This window comes from Argiope bruennichi, chromosome 2 (genome assembly GCF_947563725.1).
Source record: "Argiope bruennichi chromosome 2, qqArgBrue1.1, whole genome shotgun sequence".
Classification (NCBI taxonomy): Eukaryota; Metazoa; Arthropoda; class Arachnida; order Araneae; family Araneidae; genus Argiope; species Argiope bruennichi.
In genome coordinates, this window is record NC_079152.1 from 90487757 (window position 1) to 90508453 (window position 20697).

A 20697-nucleotide genomic window follows, 5' to 3' on the forward strand; every position below is an offset into this window, starting at 1 on the left:
CACACTTTTATTATTTACAAACATCGATTTTATAAAAATTTCAAAAATCATTTTTAGTTTCATTTCTCAAATTATAATAGAAATTTTTTTCCCCATTTTAACAAAATTTTTGATTTAAAGAATCACAGCAATAACATACTTTATAATATCTAAATTTAATTTAAATGTTCAAATATCAAACTTTAAAAATATTCTCTGGTTTCTTATTTAATTCAAAAAACTTCCTTCTAGTTAATTCCAGTGCTAAATTTGCAGTTGCAACATCAAGTCTTGGATCTCTGTAACTCAATCTTGGACAACCACATGATGAACGTAACTGTAAAGCCTAAAATAATTTGTAGAGAAGACAAATTTAAAATTCAGTACAAAATATTGTTAAATTCTTGGCACATGTTAACTCAAAATATACATTATAAGCTAATATATATTTGTACTTGTATTTTTGATCTAAAGGAATTACATGAAATCTGTAATTTTGTAATTTATTTCTGTTGTTAATAGTATTTTTTTTTTTTCAAATAATACAAAGTTTATAATGATGAATAAAGTATCAGAAGGTAGGATTTTTTTTTTTTTTTTTTTTTTACCAATTTTTGAAATTACTCTGTTTACAATAAAACATAGTGCTTGTTCAAATTTGAAATAAATATAAGAATTAAAATACAATACACATTATGACAAAATATTCAGTCAGTAAAAAAGGATATGAGTGTGCAATACAAAAGCAATTTTATTTTCTTTACTTTATTTTCAGACTAATGAGAAATTTCGCCTACATGAGTGTTAATAAAATTCATTGAGTTCCATGAAAAAGTTTTGCATAATCATTTCTAAAAATACCATAATTGTCAAAAATCTGCAAATATCTCGCAAAAAAAAAAAAAAACCCGAAAAGGAGAAACTTTACAAAATTGAAACTCAATTTAATATATCATCTAAATAAAATTATACCTGTTCCATAAGGCTATCCAAATATTCAGAGCGTTTTTCATGGCTTGGATGTGTGGACAAAAATTCGATTTCAGGTCCATTACCAAATGTTTTACTTAAAAATGCCATTTTATTCCAAAAGGCGCTGCTTTCACGCACATCAAAACATGCCTAAAAAAATTATATAAAAACAGTATTTAAAACCTTATAAATTTTAATGGTTGTCAGATAAATAAAATGTTTATTAATCTCAAATTTTTAAATTTTTTTATTGTTTATGCATTACATATTACTGAAAATTATTCAGAATGAATAGTTAACCATGGCATGGAAAGATTCTATTATATGTTTGATTTAACATTTGAATAAATATTAAAATTTAAAATAAAATAACCTAGACAGTTGAGGATACATCAATAGCAAATACATATTGTTATTATTTTTACATCAAAATGTAGATATAACAAAAGCTGAATAACAAAAGCCATAAACTGCTTTTAAACTGATATACAGTTTTGCATACAGAATAAAAATAAATAGAATAAAAGGAGTACTTATTAATATCAATCACTTTGGTAAATCAGTCTTTCTATCTTTTTGCCTGGCAAGGGATTTTTCAGCAATTTTTGCGAAAATATTGCAGCTAAACAAAGTATACAGGGCCATAAAAATACTGAGCAATTTTAATTCATTGATGTTTCGATTGGAAATCTTGAATTATAAAAATATATTTTTCCAGATTTCTACTATTACACAACTGTTGGGCAACAAATATTTCAATAGCAAGTTGTTTTTTTTTCTGAAGTGCATTAAGTTTTTCTCTACTTTTCTTATTAAATTCTTTAATACACACAAGAATATAAAGAAGTAAAATCAGTTTGAGGAAATGTTCAAATTCTTTAAAAAATATACATAAACTAGATTTTAAATGCTGAAAATAGAAAATAAAACATAAGGCCATCTGCCTATACCTCAATTACTACTAAAAATATTATTTTATTAATGCTAGAAAAGGAAACAATATTTTTAAATATAAGGGAAGCTTACAAGTCTTTTTAAAAATATGAATGGCTAATTTAACTTACTTTAGCTGCTAGCTGAAGACCTACAAAATCAGCTTCGACTTCTATTGTTCTATTGTATGGCAGTTCCAAGAAAAGCTTGAAAAACAAGAATATAAAACATATTAAATTACAAATGTATTTATAGTCATAAAAATTTATGCAATAAAAATAAACAATTTAAGGCTTTTTTTACTACAAAATTTGCAATATTTTTGTAACTGAATAAAACAACAAATTAATGATATGTTTGAATAAATAGAGCAAAAAAGCCTTCAGTCTATAAATATTAAGTCATCTTTTAATCGAGTATTATATATAATTCAAAACTGTTTCAACTGAATTAATGGCTTTTGAAGATCTGGCACCTTGATTTTCTTTTCGAATTTAATCCAATTGTCAACTCAGCAATCTAAGTAATCATCATCTAAACAATCAATTTTTTGGATTAAAAAAAATAATAATACATTTTTTAAGTAGAGTGAGCCACATGAATAACCTTGGATACTATTTTGATTTGTTTCCAACACGAAGAATCATACTTAATATCTTTCATATGAATTAATAGCTTCTGATAAAATATTTAAATACTGCTTAAAATTACATTAAATTAATATTATAATTTTCCCTCTTCTACAATTTTGCTAAATGTGAAATATTTTTTTTTTAATTTATAAAGTATAATATAAAATATTTGCTAAAATTAAAAGAGAAAATATTCAAAAGAGAAAATAAATTCTGTGATTTATTTTATAAATCATATGAAAACAAAATAAATAAAAAAAATAATAGGATCCTTAAAATAAATTAATTCATAATAATAATTAATCCATAAAATAAATTAATTCATAGTAATAATTAATCCATAAAATAAATTAATCTATTAAAATTAATCCATAAAATAAATTAAAGAATTTATACCATTTGAGAAATATTTTAGAAATATGTCATAAATTGGGAAGCTGTAAGTAAGAATATTGTGTAAAAATATATATAAAAAAATTAGAAACAATGCTTTTTACTTTAAAAATTATAATTATTAACAATATAAATAATAAAACAGGCGATAGAATAATTTATATGATGTAGTATACATAGTTATCATTTCATCTCATTTCTATCAAATGTGAAATGTTATATAGCTTTATTATCATACAATAATGTTCTTCCAGCAAGATATACTACAAATTCTAAAATGGCTTTGACACAACACATTTTATAGGTATTTTAGCATGAACTGACACTATTAAAAAAAATGAAATAATGTCAAGATTCTATAGTGAAAAATATTTATGTTCATAATAATTTATTTTTTTATATACAGTAAAGAACTATCAAAAGAAGCTTGGAACTTGGAAAAGATTTTAAAATCATAAAAATCCTAAAAGTGGGATTAATGCAGATTACGTCAATAAAGAAATGCACCAATTTAAAACATAAAGAAATTTAGAGTAAAATAAATTTAATTCTATGAGCCATATTAGCAAAAGTACTTCTCACAAGACACAAATTACTTTTGTTAAACTCACAAATGAACTTTAATTCAAATCTTTATCACACTTTGAATACAACAACATTTTTACTTCTAATATTAAATAAAAAAGAACAGAAAAAATTAATTTAAAAAATCAACTCACTTGAATGCACTTTTGGTATAGCCAATGTGACAACAATGATACACTGTCATTAGGAATCACTGCCCAGATAGCTGCAATTATTACAAGAGAAATCAAGTCTAGCAGGTGAACAAAGCTAACATTTTCTGCCTGTTTTAAAGAACAAAAAGATTATTGGTATACTATCTGATCAACAGATTAAAATGTTGTGATTTTTATTATTTTCAAGTATATTTTGGAAAAAAAAAATAGAATGTAAACACCTTTTTTAATACAAATGGCAAATTTTTAGAAACGTTTCCATTCAGCTAATAATTATAGTGCAGCTAAAGTTATTGATATGTGAAGTGCTTTAAATGCACACAAAAAATCATCTCTTTCTAAGTTTCAATTTAAAATCTATCTATCTTGTACGATATCTTCCCAAATGCTCTCATTTAAAAGTCCTAAAAATGTACCGATTTTTTTAAAGATTTCTATATTAATTTCCTTAAACACCTCTGAACTTAGAAAGTGCAGCTCACAAAACTATGAGTTTATTTCCCTTTGTGTATAATCATATTATTTATAAGGTTAAAAAACTCCACTTTTAATATTGCCAAGGTTACAACTCAGTTGAAAAAGCTTTATCAACCCCTATTTCATATTATGAGTATTTCATTATTTCAAAAAGAGCAGAAAATGGAATTCATAGAAGTTTGAAAAACCGTTAGTCTTCTCATAGTACGGTTTTAATTTTATAATAATATTACGCTCAAGAAGTTCCAGAAATAATTTTATTATGAAGGTATGAATATATAAAGAACCTATTTCCCTCATGTTTCCTTTAAAGTAACTACCGCGTGCAACTACACATTTTTGCCATCATTCATGCAAAGGATGTAAATGCAGATTACAAGCTTTCTATTACCGTTTTTTCCAGCGCCTTCGCAGTTGCGCTTGTTTAGACTTCAGAATGGCAGACAAATTCCCTCTCTCAAATCTCTCGGACAAATTCTGCTTTCGAAAAAAAGAGTCATTTGAAATAAGATCAGGGGAACAAACTAATCATGGAAATGAATATATCGATTGATAATCTGACATCAGAAGGGGCCAGTCAGTGCCTTATAATGGTACGATAACGGTCTTTCCCGAGGCGGGAAAGTTTTAAATACCTTCAGTAAAAAGCTACGAGTATGCTCTATGCATATATGGATTGGATAAAACCTGATCAGACCAATAGGTCACATGATACTCTGCCTATTGTTCAAACATTTGGAAAATAGTAAAAAAGATTTCGAGCAAAGTAACAAATACTCAAACAATCACTAATAATAAATTATAAAAGGGTGTTCAAATATCGAAACAAAATGAAGAAATGTACCCAGCAAGATAGCCAATAATTGTCACAGAATCTAACACAGTCATAGTCACAATAAAAACTATTACTTTCGCAGATTCCTTATTAGATAAACCAGCAGGAGAGGTCTTCATGAAACCTCCACACATATTCCCCAATAAAGGTGTAAAATTGTGGACCTTGCGTAAGGCGCAAATATCTTGCATGGCATTGAGGAACATCGGCTATGAAATATAGATCTAGCACTTTTACTGAATCTATCTGGCGAATATGGATTTTGGGCGCCGCCTTTTCGATCTATTAAACACCAAATTTGACATTTAGCTATAGTTATCACATACAGAATTTTATAGATTTAATTTATTTCGTTTGCATGCATGAAAAAGTAAAGATCGATGGTTATGGTTCGGTATGGTATCAACTGATACCTTTGTTCAAAATTTGATAAGAATCTACATTTTAGATGCTAAACCTCTGTACCAAATTTTATCCATTCAGCTTTTTATACTTTGAAGTTATCGAATTCCAATGTTCTAGAACACTCAAACAGACAGACTTCTTCTGATTGGATTTCGTTCAAAATTCGATTTAAAAAATCTGCAAATTTGGTCTCTTGTTTAGTTAAAAGCATTTTTGAGTTAACAGACAGACATAATACTAAATAAAGAGAATGTGCAAGTTTGAGGTTCGAACTCGCAACATTAGGGTTCATAGCCGAATAACAAAGCCACTAAACAGAAGAGTACACTCCTTTACGGGGGTTGTTATCTGACTTATGAAGTTAACACCACAATACTCCCCCACCAGTGAGTTGGTGAAGTTTATCGTGCCAGGCGTTATGGCGAACGACGAACGTGATTATCGTGCCAGGCGTTATGGCGAGTGCCGAACGTTGTTATCGTGCCAGGCGTTATGGCGAGTGACGAACGTTGTTATCGTGCCAGGCGTTATGGCGAGCGACGAACGTTGTTATCATGCCAGGCGTTATGACGGGCGATGTGTATGTGAGTGGTTGCTGCCGGTAGATGGAGCCATGACAGCTGAACGAAGGATGTGGTTGTTCAGGACCAGGGTCACCAATGTGCAAGTTAGAGGTTCGAACTCGCAACATCAAGGTTCATAGCCGAGTAACAAAGCCACTAGACAGAAGTGTACACTCCTTTCCGGAGGTAGTTATCTGGCTTATGAAGTTACCACCACAAGAATAGTCTGCCCAAAACGTTCTCCCATACTCTCTAATAAAAATGCTATCCCCATAACCTGAAATAAAATGTTGGACTTTGCGCAAGGTTGCGAATGTCTTGTCTGGCATTGGTGAACGATAATTATAAAATTTTGATCCTTGGCGGTAATTTCGCATTTTTACGGCATTTATTGTGTGATCTTTGAAAGGTTTTTTTTTTTTGGGGGGGGGGGCGTTTAATCTCTGGAATGTTGTTACTTGTACCGAAATCAAAATTTATATTTTAGACGACTTTTTTGCAATCGATTGAAACCAAAATTTGACATAGAAGTACAATTGTAATCACAAAATGCTGTAACAAATTTGATATATTTAAATCATTGCGTTTTTAAGTTATCGCGTTCACATGTTAGTGAAAGAACAGATCAATAGACGGTCCATCCCTTGATGGATTTGATTTTAAATTCGATAAATATCTGCACTCTAGATTTATATCAGTGTACCAAATTTTATCCAATTAGCTCTCTTCGTTTAGCAATTACTGAGTTATCTTAAATTCAGGCAAACGAACTTTCTTTTAATGGATTTCGCTGAAGTTTCAATAAAAATCTACACAGTTGGTCAAAATTCCATATACCAAATTTATTAATTAAAACCTTTATTCCATAATTATTTTAGAAATGATTAATTTGCATTTAGTGATGCCTACTGAAAAGAAGTATTAGTGAGAATTTAAATCATTTTATTTATTTCTCCACAAGTTACTATCTGTAGTAGTTTAATTAAATTTTGTATCATTCTAATTATTACAATTATTAATATTAATAAATAAGTTTTTAGCAGTTTTAGAAATCGTTTGGTGCAATGAATATTTCCATTTTAATGAGAAATGAAGTAGTAAATAATAAGATGATGTTATGTATTACATTTTATATAAAAGTAATGCTTTACTTTTATATAAAATAATAGTATATGTATTTTTAATGCATTTATGAGCATATTGCTGAAAATTACTATTTATCTTTTACTTTCTCCTACAGAACATCCAAATCATGTAACTGTCAACAAATAACTTGATGTATGATAATTGTAGCTATTGTTTAGTTGCAATTCTTTCAAATTTTATTCATAAATAATTAAGCTTAAAAGAAGATTGAAGTAAAAATTAATTGCATGATTAATTTTTTATCTCTAAAAAATATTTTCATCCTCTGCAATATTGTGCATACCAGTTTATCAGAAATAATATAGAAATCAAGATTATTAAAATTAATATACAAAGGCTATGCCTTCATAGTCATACTTTTTTATACATTGTGGAATGGAAGAAAAGATTTTGAAGATATTTTTCAGAACAATTATAAAAAATAAAAATGAAAAAATGAAAAAAAAAAAAAAAAAAAAAAATTAAGCTGTTTTTATCTAGGTTTTGTCCTTTAAAAAAATGAAAATATTTTTTTTAAATATGATGTTAGACAAAAAGTATAAAAAAATTAAGTCATACATACCCCATGATTCATAATACAATGTGCAATCTCATGAGACAAAATTATTCCAAGTTGGTCATCATTGCTGCAAAGATTTAACATACCCGAGAAGACAAATACATGACCTAACTTAGAAAATAAAATGTAACAGTTTAAACTTTACAAGATAGAATTAATATAATAAAAAAACTTTTGGAAAAAATCTTAAGCATCATAATATTTAAAGGAAAAGTATACAAATTTGTTATTCAAAGAATTAAATCCATTTATTACTAATTAACTATTAAGCCTAACAATTTAAAATAATTAATTAAATCATTTTAAATTATCGTTCTCAACATTGGAGCATACACTGTGTTATAAAGTATAATATTTTTTCAGCCACTTTCATTTACATTTTCTGATGATTTCATGATTCATAAGAGCATTTTCTGAATTGAATTATTAATGCGTACAAGAGTTACTGACGCCATTTGTAGAAGAAACTCAAGTTATAAAAATTTTTCATCTTCAGTTAAATAAATAATAATAACTCAGAAAATGCCTTCATAGATTATTAATATGTAAGATGTATTTTATAGATAGTTAAATGAATTACAAAGGATTATACAAAAAAAAAGTTAGAAACAACTAGTAATAATTCAATAAACTGATGTTTAAGTTATTGTAATGACAAAGTTAGAGGCAATCTATACTTATAATAAAGCTCAATGTGTGTGTGTGTGTGTGTGTGTGTGTTGGCGCTCTACAGGCCAAAACGTTTGACATACAGCTACCAAATTTGGTACATGTATACCTTGGAGGTTGGGAATGTGCACCTGGGGTTTCTTTTTTTCGAATTTTTAATTAGAATTTTAATTATTAATTAAAAACTAACTTTCCCGCCAAAAAAATCTTCCATTTTCCCCACCGCCAACTTTTCCGCCAAAAAAATCTTCCATTATCCCCAGCGCCAAACGAGAAAGGCTTCAGTTTTTTTTTCTCCCAACAGTAATGAGGCTAGGGTTAAAATTTTTCGGCGGATTATTTCAATCGGTTCTGTTTATTTTCTTAATGTTTGATGCATTTAAAATTAAACATTGTTAATGAATCAATCTTTCAGATTCATTCTGAAGTACTTTTGAATTAAAATAAAACAGAATAAAGGAAATTAAAAATTTCCAATCCGCACTGGCGTACCCCAACTGGCGTAGAAAAAATCACGTATTTGCGTTACGTAACCGGCGAAGAAAATTCACGCATGCGCATTCTATTCTGATTGTTGCCATGACAACGTTATCAATGGACGATTTAAATTATTTTTGGGTTAGTTGCATGCTTTTGTAAGTAAATTGTATTTATGTTAGTTATATATTTTTTGTATATGCTTATAGTTTTATGTACATCGTTTTTTAAGTAGTTTTTTTAAAACCTGTTTTCAACCGTTTATTTTAAACGATTCGTTTTATTTTCTTAGTGTTTGATGCATGTAAATTTAAACATTGTTAATGAATCGATCTGCTCATAATGAATCTAAGAAAATTTTGTTGACCAACTCTTGAGATATTACATAAATTTAAAAGGATATTCTTTAGTGCCCTTAAAGTTTAAACGCTGAGTGATTCTATTTTCAGTAATCAGATTATAAAAAAATGCTTTGTTTCAGTAAAAAATATTATTATATTAATTGAAGATAAATTCTTTCCACTTTAATTTAAAGCATAAATTCTACGGGTGCTAACAGAAAATGAGAGAGATACATATTACGTTATGACTGAAGGCCTTTATAATATTATGAATGAATTATATGATAATCAAAATTTGAAGTTTTAAAATATTTTGATGAAGAAGCAATTAAAGTAGAAATTGCATAAAATATTTAATTATTAAAATTTTAATGAACATTAAGATTGGCGAACCGGCTGGTCGCCAAAGGCAGCTAGTATTTAATAATTGTAATATGTTATACATTCTTATAAAAAAATTCAAACACATGCCTTGTTATTTTGTTAAAACCCTAAATTTTAAGAAAAATACGGCTTTTCTGTAAAAAACAATGATATATAAATTCGAATTCTTTGTTAATTTCTTCAAATTTTATACTATCATAGCATCACTAGCAAAAGAATTAAAAATAGATCAATTAGTTAATTAAACTGAAACAAAAAAATAGGCAATTTCTTAAAAATTTACAATAAGATGTTTTTAAATTTAGCATGTTAATTGTCATATGTGTTGAATTTATCTTGAGTGTAGGATCGGCTCTCATAATGCATAAATTTGTAATTCATATTTCTCCTTACTTTTGAAGTTAACCAGTTCATGTATTAATAAATAATTCTAAAATTAAATAAAGGATTGATAAAATCTTTGTAATGCATTAATACAAGTTTGACGAAACATGTGTATTTCACAGTACAAATAGTTCAATTAAATTTTTTCTATATATAATATTTATAGAATTCTGAAAATTGCATTTTCAGGTTTCAAAAAACTATAACAATTAATTAAATCTGACTAAATAAAAATGATTACAATTAGAGGATTTGAAATAAATGAATTTAAGTTTTAATCTTTATGTAAGCGAAAAAATGTATGACCAATTTAATTTATGCACACTGATATAAAAATTCAGTTTGCATTTGAAAATTCTTTATGCACATGAAATACAAAACTTACTGGAATAACAAAGGCATTTTCAATTGTACTATCAATAACAGAAATTCCAAATTTTTTCCCTTCCAGTTCTTTAATATCTGCATTAGCTGCAATAATACGTCTAACAACTCTCTCAACTCTTCTTACAGCAGGGTGGTTAGGAGGAAGCATTTTGGGGCCAAAATTTTCCATAATCTATAAAATAACAAGGCACTATTAAATAATAACTAATCATAGTAAAACAGATTTAATTGCAAAATTTTCAATGTTTTGGTTTAATGTAAACCAATTATAGGCTTTGTAGTTAAATCATACTTAAAAATAAAAAAAGTATAAAAAGAAAATCTGTAAAATTTTTTTAAAAGACAGAAAAGTACAAATATAAGGCAGCCATTTAAAAAATTATACAAATAGTAGTGTTTTCAATCATTTCAGAAAAACAAAAAGTATTCACAAAAGCAAGCTTCTGAGTTGGATGAAGTTGAGTCATTTCTATATCACACACTATATTTAGTATATATATATATATACACACACCATCAACAAGTCTAAAGGTTAAGTCTTTTCTATATGTTTAAACCTTTGGCCTCACTGTTCAACCTGAGATATCGGCACCGTTTATCTTGTTCAACAATCCTGCACTTAAAAAAAAAAATCAAATTAGTGTGTGTGTGTGTGTGTGTGTGTGTGTGTGTGTGTGTGTGTGTGTGTGTGTGTGTGTGTGTGTGTGTGTGTGTGTGTGTGTGTTGTGTGTTACTAGATTGCTCTCTGCAGTATATGTATCACACTAGATTGCTCCAGTTAATATACAGCATGAATCGGCGCGGCTAAGTTACAGAAGATGCTCACTTGGAGTAATTGCATAGAAGTATCACTAAAAGGATCCCAGGGTTCTAGCTAATTGATTCGAAATTTGATTCCAGCATCGTCACTGCATGTCATTCAGGATTATTCCAAAGGGTTTCGACAAATTTATATGCCATTTATAATTAACCAAAGCAATTTTTATTCAGAAAATATAGGAGGGTAGCCATGAGTGCATGCTAGAGAACAACAAGAATCAAATTTTCCTACTCAGATATAGGCAGACAAATGTAGTACAGCAATCCTACGAATAACAGTTGTACAGAATAATTAAATAAGATAAGCAAGCACCAATGTGCTGTAATGATTCAGCTTCTTCCCTGCTTGACCATGGTGACGTTTCTTTTTTCCACGCTCCATAATTAGCATCCAGGCAGCAGTATCAGCAATGGCGACGCCCTACCGCAGTGTAAGTGCTTCCAGAAGTGCCAGGTGGTCAACCCCTTTAAAGTAAGGACATCTGGGCAATTAGTGCGAGTCCAGATAAGGGACCCCACCTGCATTGTATTTGAAACAGATGTAAAACTGCATTCTTTACATTGTGGAGGGTGGCTCCCGAACGGATTCCCACGGTCGACAGTAGAGCAGTGAATTTGTTGCTGAACGACTATTGGATAACCGGGAAAATGGCCCGATGTGAATGAGGGTGGGGACAGAATAAAAGTGAGAGGAGATTGGAAGGGAAGGGAGAATCGTGGACACTGAGTCAGAGAGCGGAGTGTCCGACTAGAATTCCACCCGAAAAGATTCAGTGGATCCCTGGAGCTACGCCTGTTTACGAGAACGCTAAGAGTCGGCGAGCAGTTTCCTTGGGAGGTTTCTCCGAAAGTATTCGAGGAACTATCCTTGTTGTGTAGAATAAGAATCATTTAACCTAGATGATGAACTGTAATTTTATGTAAATAAAGAATTTTATCATAACGCTACCTTTTATTGGATTGAGACTTTACAGTGCTTGTCTCATAAGAAATTTTGAAAGTGACACAAACCCCAATACGATAGGTTTACTCTATCAATTATGTGGAATTGGATTTTTTTTTTAATAAACATTCATAAATGCCAAGCATTCATGTGTATTAAGCACTTTTGAGTGGCATTATCCATATATTGATTAATAAGCATATTTTTTAAAATCATACCGGAACTGACTTTCCCCCCCCCCTTCTTCTTGTATCACTAGCCTAAAAATTTGTCAAAGTTCCTTACATCCAAAAGTGATTATAATACATCTATAAAAAATTCAGTTTTAAACATCCACATAAAAACTAATATTTAACATTATGAAATTTTACATATAAAATGGAAGTAATTTAATTTTTTGAATTTTTTTCTATAATTTATACACCCACAGAATTGCAAAAGAGTAGCCAACCAATGATGAGTCAGCATTACTGGTTTGAACTTGCTCACGAAACTATCTTTAAGCTATTTATAAAAATTAACATTGCTAGTTTGTTTTAGTGTATAGTTATATAAATAGTTTTTAATGTATAATCGGACAAAAAAGTATAAATTTTCAATAAAAACTAGTTGAATGTTAAAAAAAATAATAATTAGCGCAAAAATATTTATTCATAAACGAAAATTTTTTTTAATATTATTCTTGTCACATAAGCAATATTTTTAATGTTATTTATATATAAAATGTAGAGTACAAAAGTATGCATACCACCTAACTATATATTTCCTATCAAAAATTTTGCATTTCATCAAATAGCTGGTATAACATAAATGCAAAATGAATATGCAATTGATGACATAACTTTGTTATTATGTGGTTTAAGTTTTATAAATAAACATGAAACGCACCTGCTCCAATTCAAATTCATTAATTCTGTCCAGCTGTTTTGGGTTAAAGGCCATAAAACGTCTTCTTTTAGTTATTGGAGTGAGCTCCAAATGGCTTAAGTAATATCCAACTGATAAGCAAAGAATCAAAGACAATGCAACTAAAAGTAAAAATATATATATATATATATATATATATATATATATATATATATATATATATATATATATATATATATATATATATATATATAGATTAATTTAGAAACATAACGAAAATTATTAAATAAGGATTGCAAGTATGGAAATGTTGAACTAACTTCCAATTTTTCTTCTGTTTGCTTTTAATTCATTCAAAAAGTACCGTTTCTTATCTTTCGGTAAATTTCTCCACCATTTCCTAATGCCTCTGTATTTAAAAAATAGAAAAGAAAAATTCAGACAATAATTTTAAAAATATATTAAACATTATTAGCAAATGTCGTAGATGTTTCAAAATATGACTGATTATATAAAGAAAAAAAATACTATAAACGAAAAAAATATAAAGAGAAGAAATTTATAAAATAATAATCGTTTATGATAATTTAAGCTCAGAAAGAATTTTAGGTACAAGTATTATATATTCAATATGATCATGTGCATTAAAGCTTGTAATTAATTAGTTCCACTTTACATGCAATTATTCATTTTTTAATTTTCATCTAATCATATTTAATAAAATTGTTTCTTTTAAAAATATATATATAGTTGCTTACCCATATATTATTTTATTTGCTTTCAAAACTCAAAAATTACTTTCACCTATATTGTTTAGTTCCAACAACCATAGTTAATTTAAATAGTTTCTTTCTGTTAGTAATGTTTTGAAATATTAATTCATGTATTTATTTATTTTACAGTTTTACAAAAAGAAAAATAAGTAATGTTATTTGCAATTTATTATTCATTAAAAACCTGCTTCCTTTTGTTTTCCTTTAATAATTTTGCGTCTTTAATGCCAACTGGATCGCAATCACCTGATATAGCTTCGTCTGTATAGCACCAGAAACACACAACTGCACAGCTCCATTTGAAACTATGCTAATACGCTCATTATTCAAAGCAAAGCCTTTGAATATACAATAATTTATTATTAATTTATCAAACTCCTGTATCTAATTTCTTTGTCACTAAACAGGATTTTTTTTTTTTTTTAATAATAGTTAAATGGATTTCCTTTGATGTGCAAAGGTCAAACCACTTTTAAAATATGAGCCGGGATTTTCTCGTTAATTTCACAAATTTTCTGTAATTTAAATGAGGAAGAAATGATGCATTAAGAATGAAATGAATATTAAATATTTTACATATTCCGAATAATAAATTATGTGGACTTTACAAGAAAGACTTGAGAAATGAATTATGCCCTTTCTATTCTCAAACAGAATTATTCTGACTAAAATCCAAATTGTATTCGGAAGCACTAAGATTGTAGAAACTTTTTGATGATATTTTTGAAATATGAAGAGGAGCGAGTCTTTCACAATATTACGGTATTGTCAGTATAACTTAAACAAAGTGCACTCTTTCTGAACAGACCAATTTACTATGTTATTGGCAATAGTCTATACTTATATAAGGCTCAATGTGTGTGCGTGTGTGTGTGTGTGTGTTGGCGCTCTACAGGCCAGACCGTTTGACCTACAGCTAACAAATTTGGTACATGTATACCTTACATGTCGGGAATGTGCACCTGGGGACCCTTTTTTTGAATTTTTAACTAGAATTTTAATTATTAATTAAAAACTAACTTTCACGCCAAAAAAAATCTTTTCATTTTCCCCAACGCCAAATAAGTAAGGCTTCAGTTTTTTTTCCGAACAGTAATGAGGCTAGGGTTAACATTTTTCGGCCGATTATTTCAAACGATTCTGTTTATTTTCTTAATGTTTCATGCATTTAAAATTAAGCATTGTTAATTAATAGATCTTTCAGATTCATTCTAAAGTACTTTTGAATTAAAATAACACAGAACAAAGGAAATTAAAAATTTCTAAACTGCATAGCGTTACCCCAACTGGTGTAGAAGAATTTGCGTTACCGTAACTGGCATTGAAAATTAACGCATGCACATTGTGTCCTGATTGTTGACATCTATCTACAATCTGATTGTGATTGTAGGTTAGTCGCATGCTTTTGTAATTAAATTGTATTTATGTTAGTTATATATTTTTTGTATATGCTTATAGTTTTAAGTGCATCGTTTTTTAAGTAGTTTTTTAAAACCTGTTTTCGACCGATTATTTTAAACGATTCATTTTATTTTCTTAGTGTTTGATGCATTTAAAATTAAACATTGTTAATGAATCGATCTGTTCATGATGAATCTGAGAAAATTTTGTTAACAAATTCTTGAGATATTACATAAACTAAGAAAAATATTCTTTAGTGCCCATAAAATTTAAACGCTCAGTGACTCTGTTATCAGTAATCATATTATAAAAATATGCTTTGTTTCAGTAAAAAATATTATTATATTAATTGCAGATTCATTCTTTCCACTTTAATTTAAAGCATAAATTCTACTAGAGCTAACAGAAAATTAGAGAGATACATATTACGTTATGACTGAAGGCCTTTATAATATTATGAGTGAATTATATGACTATCAAAATGTGAAGTTTTAAAATATTTTGATGAAGAATCTATTAAAGTAGGAATTGCGTAAAATATTTAATTATTAAAATTTAATTGAACATTAAGATTGGCGAACCGGCTGGTCGCCAAAGGCGGCTAGTAATTAATAAACAAGCCTCCATAAAAATTTAGAGGAATACCAGCATTCCATTCCTATGAATTCAATTGGATGGTTTAACATTACTATTTGAAAGAAAATTATCAGTAGAAAGAACTGAACAGCAAAATCTGTTGTGATATATCGGCGTCTAGCTAACTTTAGCGACACGACACAGACATATTATATATATTATGTGAACAATAATGAATGCAGGCATGAATAATAATTAATTGGTTTTGTTTAATGGCATAATGAAAGATTTTTATTATGTAATTTTGCATTTTATCCTGAATAGAATTACGCACATATGGATAGTGATAATTTTCTTTCTTTCTTTTCTTCTACTTAGCCATTTTTTACTTTCTCGTATAGGAAGTATGGAGAAAGTATTCTAATGCTCAGAAAATTCCAACTCGAGATTTTGACGCATCTCTATATTGTAGATCAAGCTGAGTACGAAAAATACATTTTTGGAAAATGTCTGTCTATCCGTCTGCCTGTGACAAAGATGATTCAAAAATATTTTCTGCTGGCTGGATGAAATTTGATATATGGTCTTTATACCAACTATAGTTTTCTATAAAATTTCGAAAAAAAAAATCTATTCAGAGGAAGTCTGCCATTCCAGCTAATCGAATGTAAATTAAAAACGATAAATACAAAACGAAGAGAGATAGATGGATAAAATTTGGTATATAGATTTAACATCTATAGTATAGATACCCACCAAAGTTTGAGCCAAATGAAACAAGAGGTTGAATATCTATCGGTCTGCATTTTCAAAAACATGTATACGAGATAACTCAAAAACGCAGTGACATAAATATATTAACTTCGGTATGTGATTTTTGCTATTGTAATTGTAATTTTGTGTCGAATTTGGACCAATCGGTTGGGAAAAAGCGCGTCTAAAACACAAATTCATCTTTATTAGAGAGTATACGCAAACCTTTTCTACAAACCACTCCTGTTAGTTTCATTTTGTGTTTGGCAATACAATTTTCGTTATTGTTGTTGGTAGATCCCCATTTGTTTCAATCCGATTTTAGTAATTAGTTTTAACTTGACTGTACGTGAACATTATGTAGTAGGAGATTGCGAACTTCATATTTACATTGTAGAATAAGTTAATGGGCTGAGGTCTGTTGATTCATAAGAAGAAGTTTTTGCTATAATTTTCTTTCAACATTGTTTTTATTTTATACTAGCCGCCTTTGGCGACCAGCCGGTTCGCCAATCTTAAAGCTCGTTAAAATTTTAATAATGAAATATTTTATGTAACTCCTATTTTAATAGCTTCTTTATCAAAATATTTTAAAGCTTCACATTTTGATAGTCATATAATTCATTCATAATATTATAAAGGTTTTCAGCCATAACGTAATATGTATCTCTCTAATTTTCTGTTAGCTCCAGTAGAATTTATGCTTTAAATTAAAGTGGAAATGGTAAAATTGCAATTAATATAAGAACATTTTTTTACTGAAACGTAGCCTTTTTTTTAAATTTATTTATTTATTTTTTTCTAAATATGAATACTGAAAACAGAGTCGCTGAGTATTTAAACCTTATGGGCACTAAAGAATATCTTTCTTAATTTATGTAATATCTCAAGAAGTTTCCAGCAATTTTTTTTTTTTTTTCAAATTCATCATAAACAGATGCTTGTAATAGAAAACAAACATATGAAATGGGAATCATATACTTCATCAGAATTAAATGATCAAATAATTATCAAATTTTTTAAACAAAATTAATGAGTTAATTTTTGCCATGAATGAATTCCTCTCACTCAGTTTGCAGCACTAACCAAACCAACACTATTCACAACTGAGCAACAAAAGTATGATTATAACTAGCAACAAAATTAAGGTAAGTTTAAATCAAACAATTATGCAATTTTCTTCTAAACTCTGGTTTTAAATGAAAGCATCATATTGACATCAAAATAAATATTGTTATGAAACATAACTTAGTGAACATTTTTTTTTCTACTTATTAAAATGCAGAACTAGGTAAAAGAAACTCTTCCATCTATAAATTTGAAATAATTGCCAAATCAATGAAACTAATTCCCCAGTCCCAACTACTTGTCTGATTTTGCCAATCTTTATTTCATACGAAAGCTTACGATCCTTAGATTTATTATTAATTGTCATTTGTTCCTTATCACCCTTCATATTTTCAAGAGAAATCTCAGAAGCAAAATTTCACTGTACTTTCTCAAAAAACTATGACAAATTATATACCACAGTCCCAACCATTGAACTGATTTAACCAATTTTTATTTCAGTTGAAAGCTCATGACATCTAGATATGTCATAGCGATCAATCACCCTTAATTCTTGAGAAATTTTGCAAAACAAAATCTTAAGAAGATTACAGTTTGAACAATCCACCCCCCCCCCTCTTTTTTTGTGCATCATTAACCATAGAATACTCTATGCTTTTGTGCATATATTTAGTTATGATGTAGTTTGTCAAAGTTGTTTGATACTACTAAATTAATGCTATTAATATGGTGGATGAAATAGCTGGTTATTGTAAAATCATAATTATAATGAATTCCTAAAGAGAATGTACACCAATAAAGTATTTCCCAAATAGTTATCAATCCGAATAATTTGCACAGTAGAAAATAGTCAAATCCAAAATTTTCACTGAATTATTTATTTAAAATCTTACTCAATGAACAAAACGGTCCAAAATCATTTCCACTTCTAAGTAAGTCAATTACAAATTGATTATGATTACATTCAATAAGCATAAGCAGCTAAAATAAAAAATCTTAATAATATTTGATTATTAAAATAAGTAAAAATCAGTAAAGAACTTCATAAATAGTTATTACAATCAACTTAAAGTTTTAGATCTACATTATATTAGGCACAAAATCAAATCCATGATTTATACTTCATGAAAAACAATTTTCATTCTACTGTGTTACGTTGAAACAGATACTGAACAGAAATAACAATTTTTTAAAAGCAATTTTCTTTCCACTATATTATATTGAAATAGATATACTGAATAGAAATAAGAATTTTGAAACAAAGTATGAATCTATACAAACAGATTTATATAAGAGACAAATATTTTTTTCATCACAAAATTCAATCTTAAAATGAACGTACTTCACATTTGTAATTTTTTTTAATGATTACCTCAATTTAGTTGCTTGATTCATCCTTTAAAACATTGCATTTATAATTGTTATCTACTACATTACATATGATGAAGAAATTCTCAATCTTAATTAATAAAATCTGATATAGTTTTCTTGTTTTGCATTTACTGCAGAGTGTATTTTATTTACCTCTTTTACACTAATGATCAATCATTAAATTGCATCTTTAACTTAAACCATAAATTGAAAAAATTATTCTAAAAATTTTGTCCACAGAGAAACTTAATTAATAAACTAATATACTCAACAAGCATGTGTCTAGAAAGTTAACTTATATGAAGTTTAATTAATAGTCTATCATGGAAAACAAATATATACTTTGGGAATAATCTGGACTCCTTTGTAGCACTGAAATCTGGAAACATTTAGAAATATTACAAATCTATAAGTGTGGAGAAAAATTAATAGTCAATAGTATACAATAATTCAAGACCAAAGAACATTAACTATACAGTATATTCTCATATGACTTTCTGTACATGCAGAACAACTTCAATAAAAACCAGTATATCTATTTGATATATCTATATTTGATACAAGTATATCTATTTAACCAGTATATCTAAAGTGATGTGTCATTACAATACAAAACAGATATTGCATGCATGCATGCTAGATAATGTATGTATGTTTAAACAGTTCCATAAAAACATGTTTTATTCACGTAATCTTTCAATTCTAATAGCCATTAGAATTGAAAGAGACTTGTTAATTATGCACTCTTTTAATATTTAACTTGTTTCCAAGACTTGAAATTTGATGATGCCTGAGAATAAATAGCAGAATAAAGAAAAAGAACTTTTATTGTTTTCTTTCATCTTACTTACAAAAACAAAAAAAAACAAAAAATTAAAGGATCAAATCCAAGTATTTGAAAATATCACAGGGTTAGCATTGTTTTTTAAAACTAAAAATGAAATTCTATTCAAGCTATTTAAAACAATTAAAAGTTAAGTTATTTTACACTTTGTAAATAATTTGAACTTTCATTTATATGGAAAGTCGCCCCATTCCCATCATTTCCTTATAGGAAAGAATATATACAGTTTCTCACCTTCCAGTCACAACAGCAGCGACTTTTAAAGCCGGACGAAGCACTATCCAGACAGCCGGATGCACATTTCTTGGAGGAGATGTTCGAAATGTACGATACACACTAATTCGAAAATTGAAACTTTTCTGAGAGGTCCAGGACAAAAATTTAACTGTGCAAGGCTCGGAATTAGAAATTAATCTATTTTTAAAAGGCAAAGAGAAATACGTTTTCGATGAACTTATATACTGAAAAGTAAACGTTCTTCGTTCAGAAATTGGAAACTTCACATTATTCAGACACTGTAAAATCATGCGACTGCGTGGTATAAAAAAATATGTAAGAAGAGACATCTTTTGAAAGACAAAATAAAATATTGTTAAATGTATCTAGTTTTATTTTACGCAAAAGATAATTGATTTATGAAAGCGTAAATGTTAATCATGAAAAAAAATAAGTAAAAGTAAAATCTAAACGAGAATTCAACTAAAACTACACGCTATTTTTTATAGAAAATAGCCCAGAAATTTAACTTTTAAAATTATTAGTATAGTATAATGTAATCGTAATAAAATATTAAAATAGGAACATGAGAGTTCACATTCTGATACACCGCACAGAATTTAGAATTTCACATTGCATGCAGCAATGTTTTGTTTTGATTTTGACTTGATGCGATTTTGATTCTTTAATTGAATAAATATCACGCTAGAGCTTTATTTATAATATATTAAAAGAAAACCAGGGATAGAAAAAAAGAAAGTTTACGTATATATATTTAAATATACTGATA

General features: G+C 28.1%; 1 protein-coding gene across 1 annotated transcript; it reads right to left on the reverse strand.

The window, feature by feature from the left end:
* Positions 1-12: 12 nt before the first annotated feature.
* Positions 13-20562, reverse strand: LOC129958067 (metalloendopeptidase OMA1, mitochondrial-like). Its single transcript, XM_056070239.1, has 9 exons — positions 19926-20562; positions 13226-13314; positions 12927-13066; positions 10275-10448; positions 7638-7745; positions 3629-3757; positions 2016-2090; positions 952-1101; positions 13-325 (listed from the first exon to the last, which is right to left on the reverse strand). Exons 1-9 carry the CDS (start codon positions 20255-20257, stop codon positions 176-178), a joined length of 1347 nt encoding a protein of 448 aa, XP_055926214.1. The 5' UTR covers positions 20258-20562; the 3' UTR covers positions 13-175.
* Between the last annotated feature and the right edge of the window lie 135 nt (positions 20563-20697).

Coding starts and splice junctions, on each gene's coding strand:
- LOC129958067 (XM_056070239.1), bottom strand. CDS start 20,257: ATGTCTCTTCTTACATATTTTTTTATACCACGCAGTCGCATGATTTTA. Junction 10,449..12,926: donor ATGAATTTGAATTGGAGCAG/GTGCGTTTCATG, acceptor GTTATTTTATAG/ATTATGGAAAATTTTGGCCC. Junction 326..951: donor TGGATAGCCTTATGGAACAG/GTATAATTTTAT, acceptor AAATTATTTTAG/GCTTTACAGTTACGTTCATC.